Source organism: Haliaeetus albicilla, chromosome 14, assembly GCF_947461875.1.
Source record: "Haliaeetus albicilla chromosome 14, bHalAlb1.1, whole genome shotgun sequence".
Taxonomy (NCBI): domain Eukaryota; kingdom Metazoa; phylum Chordata; class Aves; order Accipitriformes; family Accipitridae; genus Haliaeetus; species Haliaeetus albicilla.
Genome location: NC_091496.1, coordinates 915927 through 940504, shown reverse-complemented (window position 1 = coordinate 940504; position 24578 = coordinate 915927). Strand labels below are relative to the sequence as shown.

General features: G+C 44.7%; 1 protein-coding gene across 3 annotated transcripts; it reads right to left on the bottom strand.

Annotated features, from left to right (window-relative positions):
• Positions 1-1063: 1063 nt before the first annotated feature.
• Positions 1064-24538, bottom strand: DENND6B (DENN domain containing 6B). Of its 3 annotated transcripts, none has more exons than XM_069801438.1 (20): positions 24352-24538; positions 18446-18484; positions 18307-18349; positions 16828-16940; positions 15075-15155; positions 13154-13259; positions 12522-12601; positions 12199-12261; positions 11343-11398; positions 10605-10727; positions 10098-10193; positions 9904-9998; positions 9266-9331; positions 8488-8552; positions 7966-8055; positions 6997-7050; positions 6515-6624; positions 4307-4409; positions 3358-3432; positions 1064-3008 (listed from the first exon to the last, which is right to left on the bottom strand). In XM_069801438.1, the coding sequence occupies exons 1-20, from the start codon at positions 24493-24495 to the stop codon at positions 2886-2888; spliced, it is 1725 nt and encodes a 574-aa protein (XP_069657539.1). In that variant the 5' UTR covers positions 24496-24538; the 3' UTR covers positions 1064-2885. The 3 variants fall into 3 exon arrangements, with proteins under 3 accessions (XP_069657539.1, XP_069657540.1, XP_069657541.1); XM_069801439.1 differs by lacking the exon at positions 1064-3008 and adding an exon at positions 3940-4015; XM_069801440.1 differs by lacking the exons at positions 1064-3008; positions 3358-3432 and adding exons at positions 3446-3756; positions 3940-4015.
• Between the last annotated feature and the right edge of the window lie 40 nt (positions 24539-24578).

The following is a 24578-nucleotide window of genomic DNA, read 5'->3' as shown; positions in this document are numbered from 1 at the left end:
GGAGAAACAGGAACAAACCCACTGCTAGGGCTGCCAGGGAGGCAAAGCTTCTGCAAGGAGAAATGGGAGCAAACGGATCGGGGGAGCAGAGAAGTGGAGGTGCACAGCGATGGGGAGGACAAGTTGGGCTGACCTCGGATCCCACTCCAGCAGATTCCCAGAGGAAAGGAAGGGCTGGAAAAGACTAAAGAGGTTGGGGGGGCAGAAAAGAGACAAACCACAAGACTATGAAAACAAGGGTGACCCTCCCCATCTCTTCAGTAGCACCACGTTTCTGTGAAAATACTGTTGGACAAGTGTGGGGCAAGCCCACAGCCAATGCTGCAGGTTGGGCACCATCAGGGCATGCGGCAGCAAGGCCACAATTCCAACCCAGTAAAGGGGAAGGAGACAAACCAGCACCTACAAAGGGTGTTAAAAGCAACAGCAGATAGACAGGATGACAAAAAGCCAAAAATCAATAACCAGGTAGAAAGAGTTGAAGAGTCGGCTCCAGGAGTGCCAGTGTCTCTGGAGAACCAAACCCAGCCAAGGACAAACCCCTCCTGGAAGAAGCGGTGACAGAGCTGGGGGGAAGAGAAAACAGTACACACAACAGCGGCAACCGGCACACGAGCCAAAAGGACTCAACTGGGTACAAAGAGGGGGAAAAGACAGCAGCCTGAAGTGAACCTGAACTCTGAGATGCTCAGTAAGGGGATTTGTCTGCCCAAGCAGCTGGGACTGGCAGCTGGTCCCAAGGCTTCTGACCACAGGACCCTCCACCCCACGCAGTTTTTGCTTTGCAGGCGCCTTGGACGTGCCGCGGGTAGGGCAGAGGGACGCACAGCAGCCAGCAGGTGTGAGTCACCCTTTGCAGGGCCAGGCTTAGTGAACCCTACGGAGAAGTCTGTGAAAGGCGGCAGGAGCCTCTGTGCTGACCGAGAGCCCCGGACAGACGTCTAACGGAGACTGAGAAAACACCACACTGAGGGCCATGAGCGACCAAGCTCAACAGCACCTCTGTAGAGAAACCCCATTCCTAACCGAATAAATCTACTAAGACTCAAAAACAGGACACAGCTTGGCTTAATTTTTTTTTTTAAACTAATATTTTCTACTATACATTAGTGCTTCAGTCCACCACAGTCACTGCAGAGCTATTGCACGGATGCACACATGAACTCTATATACAGAATATACACTGTACAGGCAGGGCTGCCACTAAGGAATATTGTACAGAATTGTTACTACAGGGAGATATGGCATGTCTCCTCGCTTGGCCGCTTCCAGGCTGGAGGTGGTGGGAAACCGAGCAGCCTCCTGCTTGCTGTTCCTGCACTGTCCATGCCCGGCTCTGGAGGAGAAAATGCAGGAAGGGTTCAGCCACCTCTGAGACTCACTGACACCTCCCCAGCCCCCAGGCAGTGCAGCAACAGGCAGAGTCTGCTAGTGAAACAGCACACCTTCCACCTCGTGAGCACAGGGCACTGCCAACAGCTCTGTGCAGGTCTTGGCTGAAATGCCAAAATCTCCTGCTGCGTGCAAAGGTACACTCCGGGGCTTCTTACAGAAGAGGAGCGCATCAGGCTGCCAGACCCATCCAAAAACCCATTCTTAAGGCAAACATTCAGGCCCTGGCTGGACTGGCAGATGGTGAAATGCAGTTACAGTAGCAGCAATCAACCCCAGGGTTACAGCAAATCCATTTCCAAGGCAGCTGGCAGAAAGACTGCGCTCTCGGGCAGAGGGCAACTGCCTCCAAAGCTGATAGCAGAGCCTCAAGTCTTTCCTACATTCAGCCCAGGCTCACACGCACGTCTCTCTCTTTCCCAAGAGGTGAACGGGAGCAGAATGACCGAGCTGGAAGCTGGGTTGTGGTAAGAACAAGTTGCGGTGAGAGCTGGAGGTTGCTCCCCACTGACATCAGCCCAGGGCGAGCACACACCTCTCACAGTGGGACCCACAAAAGGGCCACTCTGTGAGTTCCCCCTTGGCAAGGCTCACACAGGCTGTAAAAATCACATTCTCCAACGTGTTTTATCAGCAAGTGGGCTGACCACATTAGATCTCTCATTGCCCAAGGCAGAGCTCCAGCTCTCTTGTACGTTATTAGAGCACACAAACTTGATTTTTCAAGCAGAATAAATTATATTTGGAGGCCAGCTCCTCTCTGTGGAGCTCCAGTAGCTATTGCCATTCACACAGCACTCCACCATGATCTCTGGAGAGCTCTGTTCCTTGCAGATGCACCAGCCCCTTCTGTTTCTGCCTTGGAGAAAAAACAGCAGCATTCTACATCCAGCAATTAATCCTCCCACTCCCATCACAGCTGAAGCTCTTGCAGGCATGAGTCAGGCTGCTGAATGGGCAGTGACAATTTTTTCACATCATTTGCGTGGGGGGGATGGAGGGGACTAGCATCTCTCTCATTATCTTCAGGAGCTGTCCTGGAAACAACTCCCCCCTACAGGGCTGGTCCCGCTTCTTCCAGGCAGGATGACGGCATTGAAATTTTGAGAGCCTGAGCACTAGACAAAGATGGATGTGTATAGATGGGCAACGCAGGTTTTGCTCAGCCTATCACATGCTGCTGGAAGCCTGGCTGTCACTTTCTGACCTACTAACGGCCACACGGGGAACAGTTTCTCATTTACAGTCCCCTAATCCAGCTCCTCAAAGCAGGACTAGACAGAGAATAGTGCACACAGTTCCCCATTTCTGCTACAGTTCTGACCCACATGCTCACGTGCTCAGGATCATACACAGTTGTGAGCAAGGTCCAGATCAGGTCACGCTGGCTGGATCAGAGAAGAACATTCCTTTCCTAACGCAACTGCAGCTGCCCACAGCTCGGAGCAGGGTGGGAGGGCCCTTCCTTCTCCAACAGAGTCCCTTCACCATGCTCAGTGGTGGTGCAGCACAGTCTGGAGATCCTCTGGCAAGGAGCCGATGATGGTCTCAATATACAGGCCCACCCGCTGCAGAGTTTCCTCCTTCACAGGGAGGTGCTGGCACCTGGCTCTTACCTACAGGGGGAGAGAGGAGAGAGAGAGGAATTTTAAAATAGCTTCAAAGTTCCTCTTTTTGCTTTGCCTTTGGCTGAGCGAACTTCATGTTGTCTCTTTAGTTTGGGGTATGAGACAACAGACAGGAAACTGCCACCTGGGCCTCAGGGAGATGAAAAGAGTCAGAACTTTGAATCCTTTTCTATGCAAACACTAAAGTTTCATGACTGTCCCATTTGCCAGTGCTCCATATCGGGGAGCAAGAACAAAGTTTTCTAAGCAACAAGTGTGATCCATGTCCCTGGTCTCTCCCTGCCACAGAGATACAGACAGAAAGGAATGAGTGCAGTAAGACAGGAGGAAAACTTACCAGCTTCTCACGAAGTTTTAACACCAGGTCTACAATCTCCACTTCAGACTTGTCCTTCATCCAGGCCACAATGTTCTAAAGAGAGAGAACAGCTTTCTTCAGGGACATTTCTTCTTTACAGAAGCTTTTCTCAAAGAGATACCCCTAAGCAAAGCCTGAAACAAAATCGAGGAGGTTTCTCATCCTCTTTCACAACTCTGCTCACAGCACTTAAGCCTAAATGAGCAAGATAGAGCTCTCCCCACTTTTCTGACCATGACAGCATCAAGCTCTTGCCTGCAAGAGAAGAATCAAGGAAAGATGCAGTAATATGCAGGCAGTGCAGGGCTCCCCTCCTCCAGTCAGCACCGTGAATTCTGTGCTGTGCTCAGAATTTAAATCTAGTTGCCAGAGTCAGGCCTGTTAAAAAAAGGAGACAGCTTTGGCATTCCCCACACCATGCTCAAGGACCTGCACTGCTGAACAGTGAAGCAAGCGCTGCAGCTGAAGATGCGCCTCGGTAGGCTGCCAGAGCTCCTGGGACTACCCCAGCAGCTGCTCAGTTTAAGAAATTGTACCGGCAGTCATTACTAAAAATCCTACCTATTTTCATTAGGCATTAAGGAAGCCAGCAACAGATGACACTTCCAGTCTGGCACTCTGTTGGCTTGGGAAGGGCCTGATGAATGAAAAATAGTTGATAGAAGCAGCCAGAGCAGGACCTGCACTGGCTAACAAAGTAGGGGAGCTGAGCTGCTCGTGTTCTTGTCCCCCACATGTGCTGTTATTCCTGTGCACTGACAGACGTGAGGCAGAACTGTCATTCCCAAGGGCACAAAGCACTGTCCCCCATCCATCAGTGCAGAATTGAGATGCGTCAATAAGCGTCCAAGGTAGCAGTGCCCTCATCTCCCAGGTTTCAGGCCTGAGAATTCTGGTGTTGGTTTTAATACCTGCAGCTGGAACATACCGCTTCACAGATTGCCTCCAAATGAAGGGCCTCCAGTTTCTGGGTCATCTCCTTGTGCCTCTGACGGTACCAGCCATCAAAGTTGGGGGACTTGAAGAAACGCCTGCAGAAAAAGAGGTGACATTGAGAAGGGGACAGAGGGGAATCCAGAGAAGCATGCTGGCTCTGTTGCACACAGATCCCCCTTCCTACTGCAGCAGATACAGATGTGAGAGGAAAAGACGTTCTGATTCACAGTGTCATTAGGGATGGTAACCGATTATGAGCTAATACGCTCTTTTGGTATCTTGTCTACTCCAGAGGCTCCTCTTCTGTCAGGCATGAACATGATACAGCTGAGCAGCTTTAGCACGTTGTCACTAACAAGGGGGGCAATCCTGCCAGTCTCACACCTTCATTTGCATCAGCTCACACCTCAGCCCACGCAAGCAGCGGTGCTCTTTGCCCTTCTGTAGCCTGATTTTGGCCCACTTTTTCTTTGGAGTTATGATAACTAGGATGGTTCAACATAGGAAGAAATTCAAATTCCTCTGCATTATCTTGCTTAATTCCTCTGCTTTCCTGATATTTAAACCTTTCAACCATTTGCTAGCATGGACCTAAGTCCCATATAATTGGTGATTTACGTCTCTCCTACACAAACAAGGAATCATCTAGGCTATGTCAAAGGATGTGTAATTTACACCTCTCCAGTGCAGTACAGTAATAAACCTCCGTTTTTACTGAGCTATGCAGGAAAATGAACAGGGGGCAGCACAATACCTGTTTTTATCTCAGAGTGTTACAGAACTCTAGATCAAATACAAAATGCGATTGAAAAGCCACTAACTGAAAGACAAGGGTTATGGCAGCAGAAAGGAAAAAGATGAGAAAGTTTAAGATGCCATATAGAGCTGAGTAACGGCCACTTTAGCAGCACATTCTTTGCCACTCTGTCATTAACAGCGGGGATATCTCAGATGCCGTATTTCAGCATTGTCCTCTATTAAGAGTGGCCCACTTAGCATATCTTCAAGCTACTTCCTCAGACTACCTGCAGAGAGCACTTCACCAGCAGAACGCAGTTGATGTTTGTACAGTTTCTTTTTGCAACTTCAAGGACTCTTGCTCATGCACTCTCCACAGCACAGTGGAGTCCTAAACCCAACCAATATCTCAAGATGCTGCTGTGATACACACAGACTTATTTTTTTAATTAAGGGTTTGACTTAGGAACACCAGAAATAGTATATGCACAAAATCTCACACAGTTAAGAACCCCGGAATGTGTAAACTTCTGCATGTACATCAGCTGCCTGCAAACCTCAATCAATTTATTGAAAAATAGTAACGAACAACAAGCTAACCAAGCTAACCAAGATAACCAAAATTAAATCTACCACACCCACACCATGAGGACCGGAACTGCTTGTTTTCTGCTAAATACATTAAAGCACAAAAAGGTACAAACTTTATCACAACAACAAAACATACTAATCCATGATTATTTTCTCTGCTCAATCCTGGAATTTTTTCCTTTCTCCATATCTGTACATCTCCCATTTTCCTTCCCACAGGGTATCTGATTTCTGGATTTTTCCTACTTACATTGTGATAAGTGTCTTCACCATCCCATTTATAACTAATTATCCTTTATGAAAACTATGGAAAAACTCTCCTGCATGCTCTCTCAAATTCTACCCTGAAGAAACTACATCCTTCTATGTTCTAACAGCACTGCCATCATGCAGTAAAAATGAAATGACCATTGTTCTGAATGCTGTGTATGCATCTGTATGTGTACAAACACATACAACCACTACTGGTTGAAGACCTACAAGTCTTTATACCTCATCTGCCCAGGACCAGACACTGAAGAGAAAGATTCCCTGGAGGACAATAAATGACCTAGCTGATGTCAGAGCCGAGTCCCCTTCTTCTCCAGCAGTGACGACTTAGTTTAAGTTCATGAAGGTGGAGAGTTGACAGCTTCTAAATCCCATGGTATCCATTTAAGAGACTACATAAAACACAGGATTGATTCTGCCCTGCATTTGGTCTTCCTGACCATTATTAGTTAATTGATTCTTCATAGGCATGAGTTTTTCAGGTGATCAGTCTCTGTCCCAAAGCTCCCTTTTTGCTCCCAATTCTAATTCAGCATTTGATGTTCATTATAACTTGCACCAGCTGTTAAGGGGATAAGGCAAGTAATCACCAAAATCCTACCTGTAGAGGCCTAACCAGTCACCCTTAAGTACACAGGTAAGTTGGGGACCAGCATGCTCAAGGGTCTTCATGAAATCTTCCTGTCGGAAAGGACGAATCTGTGGAGGATTCTGCACAACAGAAAGACCATATTACACAGCACCGAAAAGGAACCGGAGGAAAATGAGGTCTATATTTACAATGGAAGAGGCTGCAAAAGGCAGACTCAATGACTATGAGAACAAAAAAAAAAAATGCATGAGCATTTAATGAGGCTTGCTAGTAAAATTCAAATTAGATTCACAATAGCTGAACTTACTGCAAAACAGGAAGCATCTGTCCCAATGTTTGTTTCAACTTTTTTTTTTTTAAAGGAGTAATAACCCTCTTGCTTCAATGAGGGAAGTTCACAGAGAGTATAAGTATGTGATCAGCATATGGCATAACTATTCCCAATCCTCTCACTCAAAGGAAAGCAGAAGAGATTGGAAAATTCAACATACCTTCCATGGAGTAATAGCCCTCTGCAGAGGCATGAGACTTGCAATATAATGTTCCTAAGAAGAAATAAAATAAATAAATAAATAAAAGTTACGACAATCAAGGAGCCTCTTGCATGGTCACTGAGGTTGACTGTTTTCTCCAATACATCATAGGCCCAATCAACAGCCTCATACCCTCTCTGTTTTTTTTCCTTCATAGTTGCACTTTACACGAGCCTAAGTGTTCCAGCTTGTTTCCCACCAGGGGCTAGGTCACAAAACTATGCTGCAAGAACCCCAAGCACGCCGTGTGAGAAAAAGTCAGGTGGGATGAAGTTGGCAGGAGGGACTAGAATCTGAGAAGATGTTCTGTCCTCCCATGTACTACCTTCTAAGATGATGTAGAAAAGAAAGTGGAGGAGCCAAACATGGCCAACTGCACGGTCACCAAAAAAGCACCAGCAGCTTTCTAGGGGGACTAGACAGGGAAGGCCTTGAAAGAAAGCATTCGCTAAAATCTGCCATATGGTGGTGATCACCACATGGACATGGCTCAAGTTCTACAGCAAAGCTTCCCAAAGCCAGAAGGAAGCATTTCACACTGGCAATTGGTTTGATTCTAGCATTAGAGGGCAAGAGGAATGTTTTGGGCTCCTGTTCCTTCCCTATATGTCTGCTTTGACTACCTGTTAAAAAGAGCAAATACTTGGCATTAGCATCAAATGACAGGGAACACCTATTCCTACATTGCAGGAAACAAACAACGTTCTGTCTTTACACACAGTGTGCTGAATATCCAACCTGCAGACTTTTATGCTAATTACTGAAATTTCCGTTCAAGAAACATTTAGTTCCTTTCCATGGAATCTATTACAGATGCTCAGGTATGGGTGAATGAAAGAGGGCAAGTGCAAACTTGTCACTCAAATACCTCCTGTTCACCTCCCCTCTCACCTTTACACCACTCTGACAAGTCTCTGCTCAACTCACCAGGGGAATAATGAAACTCTGGGTGAGCTCCAGGAGGTGACGCCTCAAAAGGGCACTTTGGACTTCAGATGGGCGTTTCCGCTGAATCCCCTGCAAGCACAAGCACGGCATTCACAAAGGTGCTATTCTCTATTATGCAGCTAGATGCAGAATTTGCAAACACTGCAGCTACAAGCAACCAGTCCAGAGTAGTCTGGAAAACTGTACCGTTCAAAACACATACTCTCCTTTCTAGTTAAACGTATCACACACATTTCACTACATAGAATCTGTTTTCTCAGACTCTTTTTTTGATAAGGATTGTTCTCACTTAGGTTATCATTAGTGTCAGCATTTAATCCATAACATGAAGTGAAAAATTTTAAAACTGCGATAATAAACATGGCCAAGTATACTTGACTAAATCATCACACACTGTAAAACGTCTGTTCCTTTTGGAAGTTTCGTCTGTTTAAACCCAGGTGTTAGCACAGTTTTCCCATAATGACATACAGGATGTAGGATAGAGTGGAAACTGCTTACCTTTAGCAATCTTTTTATCAGGGTTTTGTCTTTGTGAAGGAATGTTTTATAGGAAGTATAGATTCCTAGAATAAAAAAAACCCCAACAAACCAAAACCAGGAAAAAACCAGAAGTTAGAAACAAATCTTTGCCCATGTATCTAGAGGAGGCACTGTTATACAGTGCAGGGATAATAGAACCAAAATTCCTAGCACAAACCCTGGCAGCTCCACATATGTGTGTGTGTAATTACAAAAATGATAAACAACTGATTACAAAAATTATGAAATTGCTAATGCAGCCCGTACTCACAGCAGGATTAAAGGAGGCTGAACTATCTCAAGGACCTTCTCATGCTAAGCTTACGGTGAGGTAATTTACTGGAGTCAGCTTATGGCTAGGCCTGAGATGAACATTAAGTTAAGTGAAAGATAGCTCTATCTACGTAAGCGAGTTCCTTTGACTTCCATCCCATCTAAAAAGCAGGTATGATACATAAAATAAACCCAAGAAAATTAGAAGCTGTTCTCCCAGCAATAAAATAATTAGTTCAATTAATTTATATTGGTATTTTCAATCTCAGAACAAAGATGTACAGGTTTTCTGTATTAGATGGGAAATGCCACTACTGTGTAGCGGATCAAGTGTGAGAAGATGATAACGTGTAAGAAGATGGTAACATCGAAATGTCCATTCGTGGAGATGCAATGAGTAACGTATGCAATGTACACATGCCTGCAAAAATCCCCCATGTGGAAGGGTAAACAAAATTAAACAATGTCTGACAAAAGGACTTACCTGGTTTCGTATCTAGAGTTTTTAGTTTAGCTAGCTTCTTCACCTTAACTTGCTTGGGCAGGTCTCCTGTGGAAAGATATCAAATGACTAGTTCAGCCTCTGAATCTACCATCACAGCCACAGCACGCACATGAGAGACCTCACACTTGAGAACATTCAGTCCTACACTTGTAAATCATATCCTCCCTTAACTCCACCCTCACGTAAGCCTTCTCATCTGCTAACTTTCCTGCTAAAATTTTGGAACAGGTATGTGTTAAGGAGGCATTGCAAAAAACCCCACTCCTCAACCTAGAGGTTTTCTTGGCTTCATAGATTATTAATAATCAGAGTCTCTCTCTCTCTCCACCGTGCTCTCCTTCTCTATGCAATTGTCTCTTTGCTGCCCCGTAAGGACTTCTCCTTTTCTTAATGCTTCAGAAAAAAAACACAGCAGGTTATCCTCTCAACAATTTGTCTTCACCATTGTTTGTGCTCATTCTACACATCAACTGAGTCAGAGTCTAGATTTCCCTTTGGTTTCTCAGCTTTCACAGGAATGAATATGTGTAAAACAATGGCTAGCACTGCAACTGTCAACTCACTGTTAGCCTCTAACAAGGTCTACCTGCACAACAGCACTTTGGTTCCACCCTTACCTGACATTCTGAGCTCCCCAACCCGAAGAATGTGTGGCCAGTGCTGGAGAGTTTTGATAAAGAAAGGGTTTGTGACTCCCACAACAATGTTTGGTCTAGAAAGAGGGAAAAAAAGGCAGAACAATGCTAACCTCAGGGTTTCCTTCACACACAGACAGTGGCAAGTGGGTAGCAAGGGCCTACTGGCTACTTACGGAGCTTGTGTCCTGGTGGTATACTCTTTAAATTCACTGTCGTGGATAGTAAAATAGGGGCGGTAGTCACAACAGTACCTCAGAGGAGCAAGGCAGCTGTAACAATAGACAGAATAGTTGCCATATAAACTTCAGAGAGGAGGAGTGTGTCTTTACATCAGGTTTATGTCCTAGAGCAGTGTTTTGTCCTGCCAGAGGTAACACTTTGGAGGAGTTCCGGATTTTGGTTGTTTTTTTTTTTGCTAAAGCAGAGTTCAAAAGCTGGGGAGACAAAGTTCCTCACGACTATGAACCATAAGGTCTCCCAATACGGGAGATTCACTTGTACTCTTCTCTACCATTGGTGGAATATGAGCAAGACTCTCTTGCTACACTATTTGTCTTACATGCTTTCATAGGAAAACTAAATCTAACACAATTGACTTGGCAGAAGGGTGGATCTGAAAGAGAAAAACTGACAGAATTTATTACTATAGTTGCCTGTATCTCAGAATTTGAGGGCATTACCTGGTAAGTGCCAGAACCATTTCTGAAGAAACTGTAGGGGATGGTGCCATTACAACAATCGGCTCTCCTAGTAACATCAGCTCCCACAACATCTGGATATGAATTAACACTGGCTGGAAACACCTGTTAGTGAAAGGAAGAAAGAGGTTAGAAATGCAGTTCAGGAAAGACCAGACACAGTTACTCCATATAAGCCTACCCAGATGTGCTTCTATCTGGGAATTTGAAATCTAGGATTGACTTTTAGTACTCCACAACAGAATGCCATGTGTCTTTACACATGCCGTTGTTCAACCATTTTATACACGTTTAAAGGAAATGCTTTAAGCAATGTAAAGCAACCTGCTGATCATACTGCTCTCAGTACGTCTTTTCATCTAAGCAAAGTAAAATGCATGTGGATTACAGCAGATGTATGTCTATTAGAATAGCACCTATAATGCTGAAAAGTTTGGTTCAGGCACACAATGTGTATGCTTCAGAGCTTAAGCTGATCACCAGCTGAGGCCAAGGGAAGAAACCCTCCTCCAACCAGGATACGAGGGGTAGTTTTAAGGGCAGTGCACACAGGTTTAAACACTGCACAAGCCCTGCAAGCCCAGTATTCTAAATGACACTCTGCAAAGCAGTAATTTTTGATTCCTTGCTTGACATCTTCACTATACCTACAATTCATAGGATACTATGAGCAGGAAAAGCAGATGGAAAGAAGAGTGTTGCAGGGATGGTGGCTCTCACCTGAAGAGATCCAGTTCATGAATACTGGGGAGAACCAGTGGGGCTGGTAACAGATTCTAAATGAGGAAGAAAAAAAAAAATAAAAAAAAAAAAAACAAGCAAACCCAAAACTGTTAGTAAATGGAAGCATCCTGACTGAAATGCCATCTAAACTGACCACACAAATCACAAAGTAGCTCCCTCTACAATAAGCACAAAAAGAAGAGAACAAGGTTAACGCTTAGAGAGATGAGCCGGGAACAGATCTGCATCGAGCACTCAAGGTCCAAATGAATTTCCTTTGCTAGAAGATAGCCAAGAATCCCTTCTTTTCAAGATGTGAAAGACTTCCTGTGTCTGATCCTTTATTTTCTAGAGTTTCTGCTGGTGCAAGGCTTAAGACACAGAGACAATAAGGGCTGGTAATATGGGTACCAAAAGTTGTGAAATATGACAACATTATTCAAAGAAGGAAAAAGATGAAATGAACAAGAATAAAAATCAAAGCTGAATAAAAGCAGTAAAGACGCTCAGACAGCAAATACTGCAAAACAACAGAGAAAAGTAAGGTAGGGTCTCATGGAGACCTACCTATACATGAATTCCCAGGAAAGGCAAGGTGAACAAAAACTGTGAGAACAACACACATACGTAACCTGAAGCACACAAATTCTGTGCAGAGAATCCTGTTTTGAAAGACACAGGCAAGAAAGCGCACAGTTTGAACCAGACAGGTAGCTTAAACCACATTCATCCCAGGCCAAAGTGGTTTCAAATAAGATAAGGCTGAAAGGGTTCCAGTTCTTCTCCACCCTCCTTACTTAGTAGTCTAGATTCTGCCCATCACTGGCTTGTGTCATGCCACACTTCATCTCACCTCTTGATTGAACTGCTTCACTGGGCTTGATCCTGGTTTATCCACCCTTGATGGGATTCTCACCTAGATTACAAATAAGATCAGACAGATTATCCAGGGAGATGGAATCAGGTAGGATGCACACACACTTTGCTTGCTTTCCTACCAACCATCCATGTAAGAAAGCCTCCTCAATTATCAATTCTAATAGTACAGAAGTTAGGAATAAAGGGAAAGAATCTAGAGTAAAGAGCAATTTCAACATCCAGAAGAAAAGGGATACATGTTCCACTTCCCAGTGTGCCTCAGCCTGCTGCTGAGTACAGATCATCAGCAACAAGTACCTGAATGACAACTCCCATCACTGGAAGGTTCAGAGTCTGTCCTGGCACAGGAGGCGGCCACTGATCAATCTCATTGCACACTGCAGGGACACAGGTAAAGAAAAAAGTTTAATCTGAAGGTCAATACGGCTAATTCAGCTGGTCCTATGAGTTCTGCCAATTTAATCATCACTCATTCCTAGTTCACGTGTCCCCCTAGCTAGTTGCAGACAAACACTATATCAAATAATTGTGCAAGTTTAGGTCAGACACCAGACTTACATCTGCACCACTGTTTCCAGTGCAGGCCCAGCAGCACTATACTGTTGATAAATCATGATTAAGTTGAATAGCGCAATAAAGATCTAGACAGAGATGTAGCATTAGCAGTTTTTTTCCTCTCTCTGGGAATACATTGTATGTAAAACTGACAGCATCATCTATTAAGGTTGTCAGACATTTCCCATTAATGCATCCTTTACAGCTGTTTATAATTTTGACAAGCCAACCACTTGGATGAAAGTTTTTCCCGGCTGGAATTTGTTCCAGAATGAACTAATTTGGAACATTTTAGCTGTCTTTCAAGAACTTCCTGATAAAACCTCAGAAAGATTTCACTATGCAAACCCTCCCTCCTCGATCTGACTGCTCACCTGCCTCCAGGCATGGCTCCAGCTTGTCAAAGTATTCCGGAGCAATCAGCTGCAGCAATGATTGGAACAAGTTCACATATGGAAGGCGTGACACCAGCACCAAAGACTGAAAAAAGTTACATTTAGGAGTCAGAGACCCCCTGACATGATCATTTCGAGCACTGCATATACTTATACTGCCTACTAGAGGGCTACACTTAAAAAACAACATCAAAACCATAGAAGACCTCAAAAGCAGCACTTTTACTGGTGGCATTCTTGCCAGCTACCTAGTCACTGAGCCTTCAGGCTTTGAAAGACCCTGGGTATCCACACAGGCAAGGAGTTCTTTGTTTAATGAATAAGCTCAGCTGGCAGGTTCTACCAGGGAGCCACTGCAACTAAGAGGGATGAGATTGTGACCTAGCAAAAGATCAACTGGAAGAAAAATAAAAATAAACTGCTGATAGGTTCCAAGCTACCAAAACAACTGTTTCAGACAGAGAAGTGCAAAGGAGCAGACCACTGAAACTGAAATTAGGTAGATAAACAAACTACAGGAATTCTGAGGAAGGACAAAGTAACTTGAAATAATGATGATTTGTTTCCAGCAATGCCTTTTTTGCTGTTGTTTTGGCTTCTTCCTAATGCTTCTTTGCAAAATATACCACTATTTTTTTACAACTTTTCCAATTCAGACCCACTGAGGGTTTTCATTATTATGCTGATTATTCTCTTACTCTAATCATTAATGAATACATTAATTAGGATCCAGTGAAAATTTCTGCAGTAGTCATTTAAACCTCCTTTCCAACCCCAAACTTTGCCATTTGAAATAAAAAAAAACAACCATCCAAGCATGACAATATAGTTCACTAAGGAATTCAATGTGCCCACTACTTTTCTAAGTCTAACCAAAGAGCAAGGGCATTAGCCTGTTATAAATATCTGTTCATCAGGTCTCCATGTTGTCCAGTTTCTCTAATCCTCCAACTTTTTGAGTGATCAATCTACTGCTTTAGTGGAGACGAAGAAACTAATTTTTGTATTGGCATGTCTCTTTGAAAGAAACTCCACGTCACTGCCTAGAGGTGGAGGAGATAAAAGCACAGCAGGCCAAGTAACTGCTGGGACAGAATGCTGTCCCCATCTTCCAGCAAGTTACCAGACTGATCTACTATGAAGCAGTGCTCTTTGAAGAGCAGATGTTCAAAGTTCATTTGAGAGGATGGCATTTTATCTTTTATGTGAAAAAACACTACTGAAAGAGTAATTCCATGGACCCATGGAGAAAAATGGATCTTCAGATGGAAGTAAAAAATTTTCCTTCTCCAGAAGAAGCCTGAAATTCCACTCTCTTTCAGGCAGTGATGATAACTATCTGTGTGAAAAATACAAAGCACTTTGCATATTTATGCTGAAATAAACATGCAGTTTATATTATTTTTCCAAGTGTCTGTGTCAAAGAAATTTATGATAAGAGACAAGGTTGGTGAGGTACCAGCAGTGTCACTGCTGCTAGTTAGAAGCAATCAGCCCAGCAGGAAATCCATTCCCAGATGGCTATGAGGGAGAAGAAAGATTAAAGCAATAATAAGAGTAGTGTTAAGGTATAACTAGCGCAGACTGCAATAATGAAGTATATCCTCTCACTATCTGCAACGCTAGAGTACATACTGAAGCAAATGTTCGAGTACTTTAGGATCTCATGATTCAGACAGCAGGTCACTGCTCATGTGATTAACGCACCATGGCAACCACATCCAGGTTTGTTTGGAATTACACTTTCCACATATTCCTGTTCTCTGTGACCTTTGCTGTTTCCTGCAGAAACACTGTGGGTGTCACGTAGGAAGTGGTGCTATTTTACAGCTATGGATAGGTGCCTTTTTACAGCTACGTACCAGTTGAGAGTAGCAAGCTATCTGGTTTCAGTACTCACCTTCTGAAAATAACCTCTCTTCATCGAGCTGTCCTTGACTTGCCTGAAGTATACATAACCAAAATAATGAGCTGACTCCCGCTGCCAGAGAGACCAACAATGCTGTTAGTGAGAAAACGATTCTTGCTATCACCAAACTCCCTCCAGCCACTGACCAAACAACATACCTCACTCCTGCTATGATACAATTACAGCACTCCCTCCTATTTACCAAAGTTATCCATGCTCAGCTATCTGGGAGAGTTTACCAAATGCGAAGATAGAGAGGATACAAAACAGCTAATTCACAAAAAAATTACAGCCTCCATGTAGCACCTTTCACTACCCCCTTTCTGCAGCACCTTCAGGGCCATCATCTAAAGGGTTAAGTGAGGTTTCCACTAATAGGACCAGCTGAGCCAACCCACTGAACTCATCCTGCCATCCCCTGCTGCCACTGATGTGCTGACTGTCAGTTTTCTTCGCTAGCCAGAGGATAATATATTGTTGAGGAAGGAATACATCATCTTCTGAGAGGAGGAAAGATCCTCCACCATACCGGTTGCATTCCTCTTTAGTCAGGCATTTAAGGCAGTACCAGTCAAACTTTGCTCAGGATGAAGCACAAAGCTGAATGATGCTTCCTTCATAGCATCCATGAAAACTAACAGATTTAATACAAATCCCCAGTGATCATTTCAAACATGCTATGCCTTCTAAGTTCCCACAGACATCAAGGAGGAAGCATAGTTATCAGTGCTGAACACAAAGACCATCCTTAATATCATTTTTCAAAGCCCCACAGGCCCCACAGTTTAAGGCTCTTCCCAAATATTATTTTTCCACAACAGAATCCAGTACTTCGGCAGTTTTACTTCCCTTACTTCTTTAAAGCTAGGTGAATCTGTGAGGCAGTGTCTGATTGCTACAAAGCAGTAAAAATGTATGCAAGCTAAAAAATCTTTAGACCAGAATTTAGGAAAAGAAATCCTCCTACTCCCTCTCAGACCACTAATCCATTTCTGGATTGCATATCACAAAAGCATATCACAAGAAGATTGCAGAAGTGTTAAAAAGGCACATGCACAGGAAGCGTCATCTCAAAGGAGAAAGCAGAAGAGGACAAGTTGATCTGGTGGCCATCTGCTCAATTAAAAGAAGCAACAGTGCTCAGCACATCCCTTCTCTGCATGAAATGGACAGACAGTTCACTGATGGAAAACCACAACTAACAGACACTCCTGATATTAGTGCTTGAGTATGGTTAAACCAGCCTGCATATAGCAAGCCAAAGTGTGAATCTGTGGCACGCCAATTATTCCGGCTGTTTTTATATACATAGATCCTGCAACAAATGAAAACAGCTGCCATCCCTCAACAAAAGAGGCAAACATCTAATTTACCACAGACAAGGATATTCTTGCCTTGCCTCACAATAACATGCTCAGGTAGCCATGCACTCTTGTTGGATGTCACCTGTGGGCCACTGTTTATCTTTTCGCTGTAGCTAGACACAAACACTTCTCTAATCTGGGGTCCCCCTGATTCAGTTCCATCTCTCAGAGTAGCTGGGATTCTCAACACGGCCCTCTATGAGTATTAATGTGGAAGTAAGTCCCTGTGCTGAAAGCCTTCTCCTTTTCTGACTATTCCCATGGCCAGAGAAAATGAGTATTTTATGCACAGAAAACAAGTGAAAGTATATTTGGCTTTTAATCCAGTAAGACTACTGTTTGCTTAGCAGGTATAAGTAGTGCACTGAAATGCAACTGACCTGCAGTGTTAGGGGTGCTTCTCTATTGTACTCGCCATCATCCTCATAATGAGTGGTCCTCTGGCCCCCAGACTGACGAAGGCGGAAGCTAAATTGAGTATCCCCCAGGCCACCTGAGACAGAGAAGACCATAAATGCTCAGGAAGAGGTTTCAGTAGAGAGAAAGCTGGAAATTGGTTAAATCCGAAATGCTGACATAAACAGGGATGCTGATTTACAGGGAACTCCAAAACTGAAAATGGAGAGGAACAGCATAAAGAAATGCCCAAAACCCGGTGCAAGACAGGAAGAACACACAGCTGAACACAAGAACTGGTATCATTAAGCTAAACCTTGCCAGGCCATGGCTGCAAAACTTACAGACATTGGCCAGTACCATCAATCCTGAGTAGCTGCAGCCACCATTTCTTATCCACCCTACTGAAAAACCTACAAACAGCCTTAATCCAAGACCACACAAACACTGATTTTAACAACAATCCCCTGCACAATCATTCTAGCAAATGACCTAGACAAGCAGCACAGCCAGGCACCTCCCAGGTCACACTATACTGCTCACTCCCCACCAAGCATCCTTTGTACAGCAGAAGAAAAAAAAGCATAAAGTCTTCAGGAGTTTTCATCAGTTGGAGGGGCAGAAGGAGCAGGGCTGAGTATGCACAAAGAGGTCAGTTATGAGCAAAGAGTTAAACACACTAAGCTCACTGCACAAAACACAAGGCTAAACAGACTAAGGCGCTACAATAGGGTGAGAGGACATACTCCCTTCCCACTGTTTGCAGGTGCTATGCTCCAAAGAAGGGTAAAAACTGTTGCATGTGTTACGAAGATATTACTATCAGTAAATAATTTACCTTAATAAAATGGACATTTGGCCGAGTGTTCACCAAACTCTGAGAACCTAGTGAAAGTACATCCTTAAAAACATTTAAAAATAAACCGGGCAAAGCTGTAGAAAACTAACAGTCAGGAACCAGTCTTAAAGAAACAGGTACTAGGATGAATTAAGATGTTTATTTCTTATTGCCACCTTTCTGATTTATAAATACAAGCTTTGGGAATACTTCTGCTGTGAAAGCATCCTCTCCCCATCTATTTCTCTTCACTGAGCACTTGAGTCACAAACACAGAAATGCTGACAGTCGACAGCTGCAAACCTCAGGGAACCTACCCTCCGTGACTATTTTTTATATTTTATTGCATGGGTGAAGCATGAGTGCGCAAGCTTATCAAGAAATCGTCCTGTCACCCACTAGATCACAGATTCTATATCCAGAGAGCAATCAAAATGACAAGAAGCCTCTTTGTTCAGACCTAAGGGCTGGGCGCTCCTTGATGTCACAGTTCTAGGAGATACAGCCCATCAGTCTCTGCTGCATTAGAGGCGATGACTCACTCTTTCCATCATGAACCCATTTCTTTCATAACGGCAATGAACCATCCCGCAGGCTGCAGGCAAGGCCAACAGATGCTACCTACCTGAGTAGGAGTCTGGGAAGGACAAGTAGCAGATACTAGTTTTCTGCAACAAACAAAAACACACAGTAAGAAAACCTCCATCATTGCTGCTCAGCATCTTTAAAACCAGGGAAAAAGAAAGAAAAAAAATAGTTATTACCTCTTTCTCTGTTAGCCTAAAGTCATAAGGATATACCAACTGCAAAAGAGACAAGAGCCAATAAGTCACTCACTCAGTTCCCCCCCCCGACTTCTACACAGATCTATAAACATTGCTTCCATACAGTAAGTGCCTTATTTTTCCCAAAGTAATATATCCTGCAAGAAGGTACATCTACCCATTTAAAATTTGTCAATAGCCCGCTGCACTGAACCTGTCGCAGAATCGGTATTTATTCCAGTAGATTTGGAGACCAACCAAATGGCTTATATTTTACTTAGATTTTAACTTGAGAGTTGACAGCTCGGTGAACAAACAGCTCCACAGCCCCGTTGCTAACTTCTCTGTATTGATTCCTGCTAAAAAGTCACAATTCACTAAACCCACCAAATATTCTGAAGGAGTAAGGAAGGCTGGCATCATGAGCTGCTGAGAGGTAAAAACAGATCTCACAGCAATGAAACGAGAAGACAGACAGTAGGGACAGACTAAGAATGGCTTTAAAAATGAAGCTATGCATACATACGATGAGGTATGGAAAGAAGAGCCACTAGAGGATGGCACAGAGAGCGTTAACAGCCATGACTGGGTAACAACCTTTGCAGCAGCATTCTGCAAAGATACAGGCAGGGCAAGACTACTGTCCTCAAGGGCAGAGGAAAGGATGTAGCAATAATCAAGAGTGAGACAATGATAGTCTGGACAAAGGTTCTAGCTGTATGAAGAGATTAGAAAACAATATAACCTATGTACACTAAACAACACAAAGTCTGGTGTTAGACACAGACTTGGGTATATATCCTAGCCTCCAGGGTGAAAACACTTATTTAACAGTCCTGAGTGACTGACCAGCTAGAGATGCTGTTCATAGTGACCGAAAAGCAGAAAATGGGCAGCAAGAGAAGTTTGAGGAGATTTGGAGCTCTGGCTTAGCCTCCCTGATTTGATCTGTTGTTAGAAAGACAAGCCAAGGTTTATTTTGTACAGAAAGAGGTGGGTCTGGCACAGGCTTGAAGATTCATGCTTTGTCAGCATACCAGTGACAGCTGAATTGTGTTACACCCAATTTATCATCAAGCATTTCAGATAAGAGAGATTGTCAAGAATTTTAAAGCATCTAGTTAAAGACTCTAGCTTTGCAGCTGAACTATGTAAATGCTGATAACACTGTTTCTGCATTTACTGTAACCCAATAAAAGAGAACTCTGTGCAAGACTTCTCAGGTGAGGGCCGAGGGCAGAACTGCAAGCAAGATCCACTACAGAAACAATCCCACTGAGAAGTGAGAAATGACACAGCTACAGCAATAATGAGTTTCACACGTCACTGGGCAGAGGACAGAAACCAAAGTACTTACAAATCTGTAGAAGTAATCTATACAGCTACTATAGCACTTACTGATCAGGAAATGGCAGAAATTGCAGGTGGCTTTGCATAAGGGCATGAGAAAGAAACTAGCACTGAATGACTTGAAAAATGGAGATCTGCTCATCAGACTTCTGCAGCTCCCGGGCAGTAACTTTGCTTCAGGTCAGTGTGCAAGTCATCTGGTACTCAAATCAGGAGCTCTCTTCAGTGCTTGACTCTCTTTACAAGTCTATAAATAGCAAGGGTGGCACCATGCCAGAGTGCTGGAAGTTCACTGAGCGAGCTTGCTTTGCTTTGACAATTCCCCACTGATTCCTTGGCAAGGTCATCTAATCAGATTCAGAGAGTGAGCCAAATTAACAATTAAAAATTACGCTGATTAGCCTTCAGTTAAAGCTTCTCTGAAAGACAAAAGCTACGAAAATACAGGAGCAAAATTATCACATCCAAGCTACAGCGATGAGGCAGCACATTAAGGCATGACTAGAGAATGAAGACTTTTTAGACACCGAAGCATAAAGGGATGCATTACAACTACGCCACAGGAGAAGACACACTTCTCTGCTTGCTATATTTTTGCATTAGGCAACTGAATAAATTCCTGTGGTTATGACTAATTTAATGATCATACAAACATTTATTTTGTTAATAATGGATAGAACAGGAACAGAGACCTGGACATCTGATGCTGATTCATCAAGAAGCTCAGGAATCTCACAGCATCGTGCTTTCTGCAATGTTTGCTGATGATCTAAACTGAAGTTCAAGAGTCAAGACAGACTTCTAATTCTCCTGCTGCCTTTCCTGTGGGGTCTTTCCGCAAGTAAATCTGACCAGAAGTGGATACTGATGGCTCCTAGCTGCTTTGTGGGTCCAAGTTTCAGATACGCTAAGCGTATGTTTCACTTGGAGATGTGTGCTCAGCATTTTTGGGGGCGGGGGAGAAAAAAAATCAGGCTTACATGCTTCTGTCTGAGCATAGAAGCACTGTCAGACCCCAAAATTCATGCTTTTGGAAAATGGGCCTTATCTTCTGCATCTTTGCTTCCCCTTCAGTTTAACAGTCTGACATGTACTTCTATGTTTGGGGCGGGGGGGTGAATCACTAAATATTTACAGGGTTAAAAACCCAAGGTAAAATAGTAAGAATCCTAGTCACTAGAACTTTTTGAAAGCAAAAAGACAGTAAAGAAAAAGGAAATTTTTATTTGTGAAAGTCCCTGAATATCTCAGAAGTAGCCCCAAAGGGCTTAAATTATATCATAACTGGTGACATAGCTCTCTCTCCCATCAATACCGAATTAACAAGCATGGAGGTGACACATGTTGTTGAAAACAGATCCTTGCACTAAAGCTTTGCTGTTGACATCGGCAAGGGTGCCAAGTACTCTGCTGCTGTCATAGCAACACGGAGAACATCCCAGAAAATGACTTCTGGCGACTCCAAAGTAACCCAGCTTCACAAAGTGCCTGTGTTTGGAAAAGCTCGGGGAGGGAGGAGCCAGTGCTGTTGTGAAAAGGGATATTTCAGAGCCATGGGGACAAATTTTCAGCATTTCTATGACAGTGGCACCAGAGAAGTCAGAGCCTTTGCAGAGTCGGAGGGCAAACGGCTGGTAGGGAGGGCTGCTCCTGCAGGACACAGACTGCTAGCCAGAGAGGATCATCTCAGAAACGTGTCTTCTTTTTCCCTGGTATTTCTGCTGTCCGTAGTTGACTATTTGAAGAAATGTGAATTGGTTGATGAGTCAGAAACAGTAATTATACCTAATTTCAGCATTAACCTGTGTTTTCCTTTGAAACACCTTTTCTACTGTATATTTAAATAGCAGCAGAGTCAGCAGTCACTGAATTTCAGGCTGACGGTGTATCTACACTGTGAGACGACTGCACAGAACACAAGTCATGCAATATTCAGAAACCTGAGCAGACCCTAAACAAGCTCTTGGCTGCGAAGTTGTAGCCACAGAGCCTACCCCATTCCAGGGGTAATTTTGCCTCTCTAATCAGTGTCACTGAAGGACAGACAACACATGCTAATCAGGCTTCAACAATGTGGCTTCCACATAGCTTTGGGCAGCAAGGGAAGAAAAGAGATGTTTTATTTGGAAAGAATTCTATACTCAGCAAAAAGTATTCTTCAGGACAGCATGACAGGATCTCAGCACAGAAACACTGGCTGAGACAGGCCTGCTCCTAAAGCAGAACTGCAGGGGACTTCCTAAGGTTGGACTACACTTGGGATGTCTGCATCTTCACACACTGTTTTACAGAGATGATGGAAAAGTATGGTGCAACCTCCAGAACGGGAGGTTTCCCTTCCTTCTGACTCACTTTGCTGCGAGCGTGTGAGGTAGCACAAGTTACTCCAAGTATTTGTAGCCTGTCACTCTGTGTAATCCTTGGGTGCGTGAGCAGCCTCTGTGCATAAATCACTCTTTAGAGGGATATACATACATCCACAAAACCACAGAGAGCTCTGTCAAGATCTAATCTCAGTCAGTTACACTGATCTGGTAATGTCTATGGCAAAGTTCCCGTGCAAACTCAGCCAGGACTGAAGTCCCACAGGGCTGGGTGCCGCAGTCGCATTTTTTTTAACCCAGAAACTTGCAGTCGAGAGCCCAAATCATAAAACTCCCTCTTCTCCACTGCAGAAATCAGCCTGCTTAGAGACAAGCTGCAGGGTCTGGACCCAACCTAAAACAACCAAGGCAACAGATGGAAACAGGGAATAAGCAGGAAGATAACAACACCATTTGACTACTGGCAATAGTGATATTTATACTTTTTCAAAATTTTGAAATAATTTTACTTGGAATTCCCCCGTAACACAGTAACAGCTTGAGCTTTTTTATTTTCCCAACCCCATCAAGAATGGAACGCAGGATCTTTATCACACAGCCTCTCCTCTGCCTGGCTTCCTTTCTGGGCATCTTACAATGCAGACCTCTGTTCCTTGCCCAAACCCTTCACTCGGAGACAGAAATCCACAACGGACAACCAAAGGAAAAGTGACGGTGGGATTGTGGCATCACTCAGTCCAGATGCCGAGACGTTCCCAGTCTTCTTGGTCATTTATGCCACATGAGAAACATTTTCCCATCAATACTTATATAGGCAAGGGAGGAAAAGAGAGGAAAGGAAGAAGAAGAATACCTTTCCAGGGATTAACAGACTGTATTCTGCATACCCCAATCACAAAGTCCCCTCCTTATAATGCTAGACAGGTAATAAAGCTGGTAAGAAAGCACTTTTGTAGCTACATATTAAAACACACCTATGAAGCATTAAATTGTAAATGCTAATTATTATCCCAGTATTCATATCCTTTCCAGGGTATATCAGTCCTGGTTTTGCAGGAAAGATTATAGAGCATGTGAAACTTAGGTCTACAGCAGATTTTTTTTAATTTATTTTCAGGCTGCATGGAAAGAAACATAATCAAGTATTTAAGAAAACAGAGCAGCAATAGGCTAACTTGATCTCTACCACTTTCCATTCCCTTCAGAAGCTTCAGCATGACTTAAAAATGGAAAGTCTCAATTCTCTGAAAAACTGCGTTAACCTCCTTACATCAAGGAAAAGTGAGGAGTAGTTCCATCACACAACAAATATAAAGGAATTTGAGATAATGCCTTGGGTTCAGAATAATCCAGACATACCTGGTCCCCTTATGTTGCGTTTTCTTAGAATACCAACCAGCTTTTGCCTTCAGTCACATTACGAGCCTTAGGTATCTAACTCCCTTCAAATCCTCTTTCAGAGGCAAACAGTGCAATCTTCTGGGCAATAGGGAAAAACTGTTCCAGCCCTTTCACTCCCAACTCACCCTCCCTGGCCCCCCAATAACCCCCACAGGCATACCAGACCTCCTGGGAAGCCTCTGACACCTCAGCTCCTCAGGCTGACAGAGCCGTCTCAACACCCCATTATCTCCCCATCGCTCCCCCACTTCCCACCCAGCTCCCCACCCCTTCCCCACACACCCACCTCGGCCCCTCCTTAGCGCCTGCTGACCCCACTCATCACACCTGTATTTCTGAGCGACATTCACCCCTACCCGCCCCCCCAGCTCCCTAACCCCAGTCCTGCCTGTCTCCCACAGCCCTTCCTCCACAGCCTTCTCCCCGCCACCCTCCTCCCTTCGCAGCCCGCTGCCCCTCCTCGGCAGCCCTGTAGCCCTCCGCCCACCTCTCCCACTCACCCCTCTTCCTAGCACACACCCCCCCGCGGCCCCCATACACCCCCGTGGGCATCCTGGGCCGCCCTGGCTCCTCTCGGCCCTGCCCGCCTCCCCATCCCACCCCGCCTGCTCCCAGTCCCCCCCCCAGCCCTGCCCTGTCCCCCTCACGCCCCAGCTCTGCTCTGCCTCCCCCCTCCCCTGCCTGCTCGCTGCCCCACGCCGCGTCCCCTTCTCCCCCAAACCCTGCCTGTGTCCCCCCCTCCCCTCGCCCCTTCTCCACAGCTCCCGGCCCTGCCCGGGCCCAGACAGGCCCTCCCGGCTTCCCACCCCGCTCTCCCGGCCCTGCCCGCACCTCCATGGCCTGGCCCAGCTCCAGGTCGAAGGTGACCACGCAGACACAGTCGAGCCAGGCGGAGAAGCGAGCCCAGGGCAGCGGGGAGGCGGAGGCGGCTGCGGGCCGGCGAGACCGGGGCTCGGCCCGGCACAGCGCGTCCATGGCAGCGCCCGCTCCGCCCGCCTCGCCCCGCCCCGCCCGGCACGGCCCCGCCCCGCCCGGCACGGCCCCGCCCCGTCTCGCCG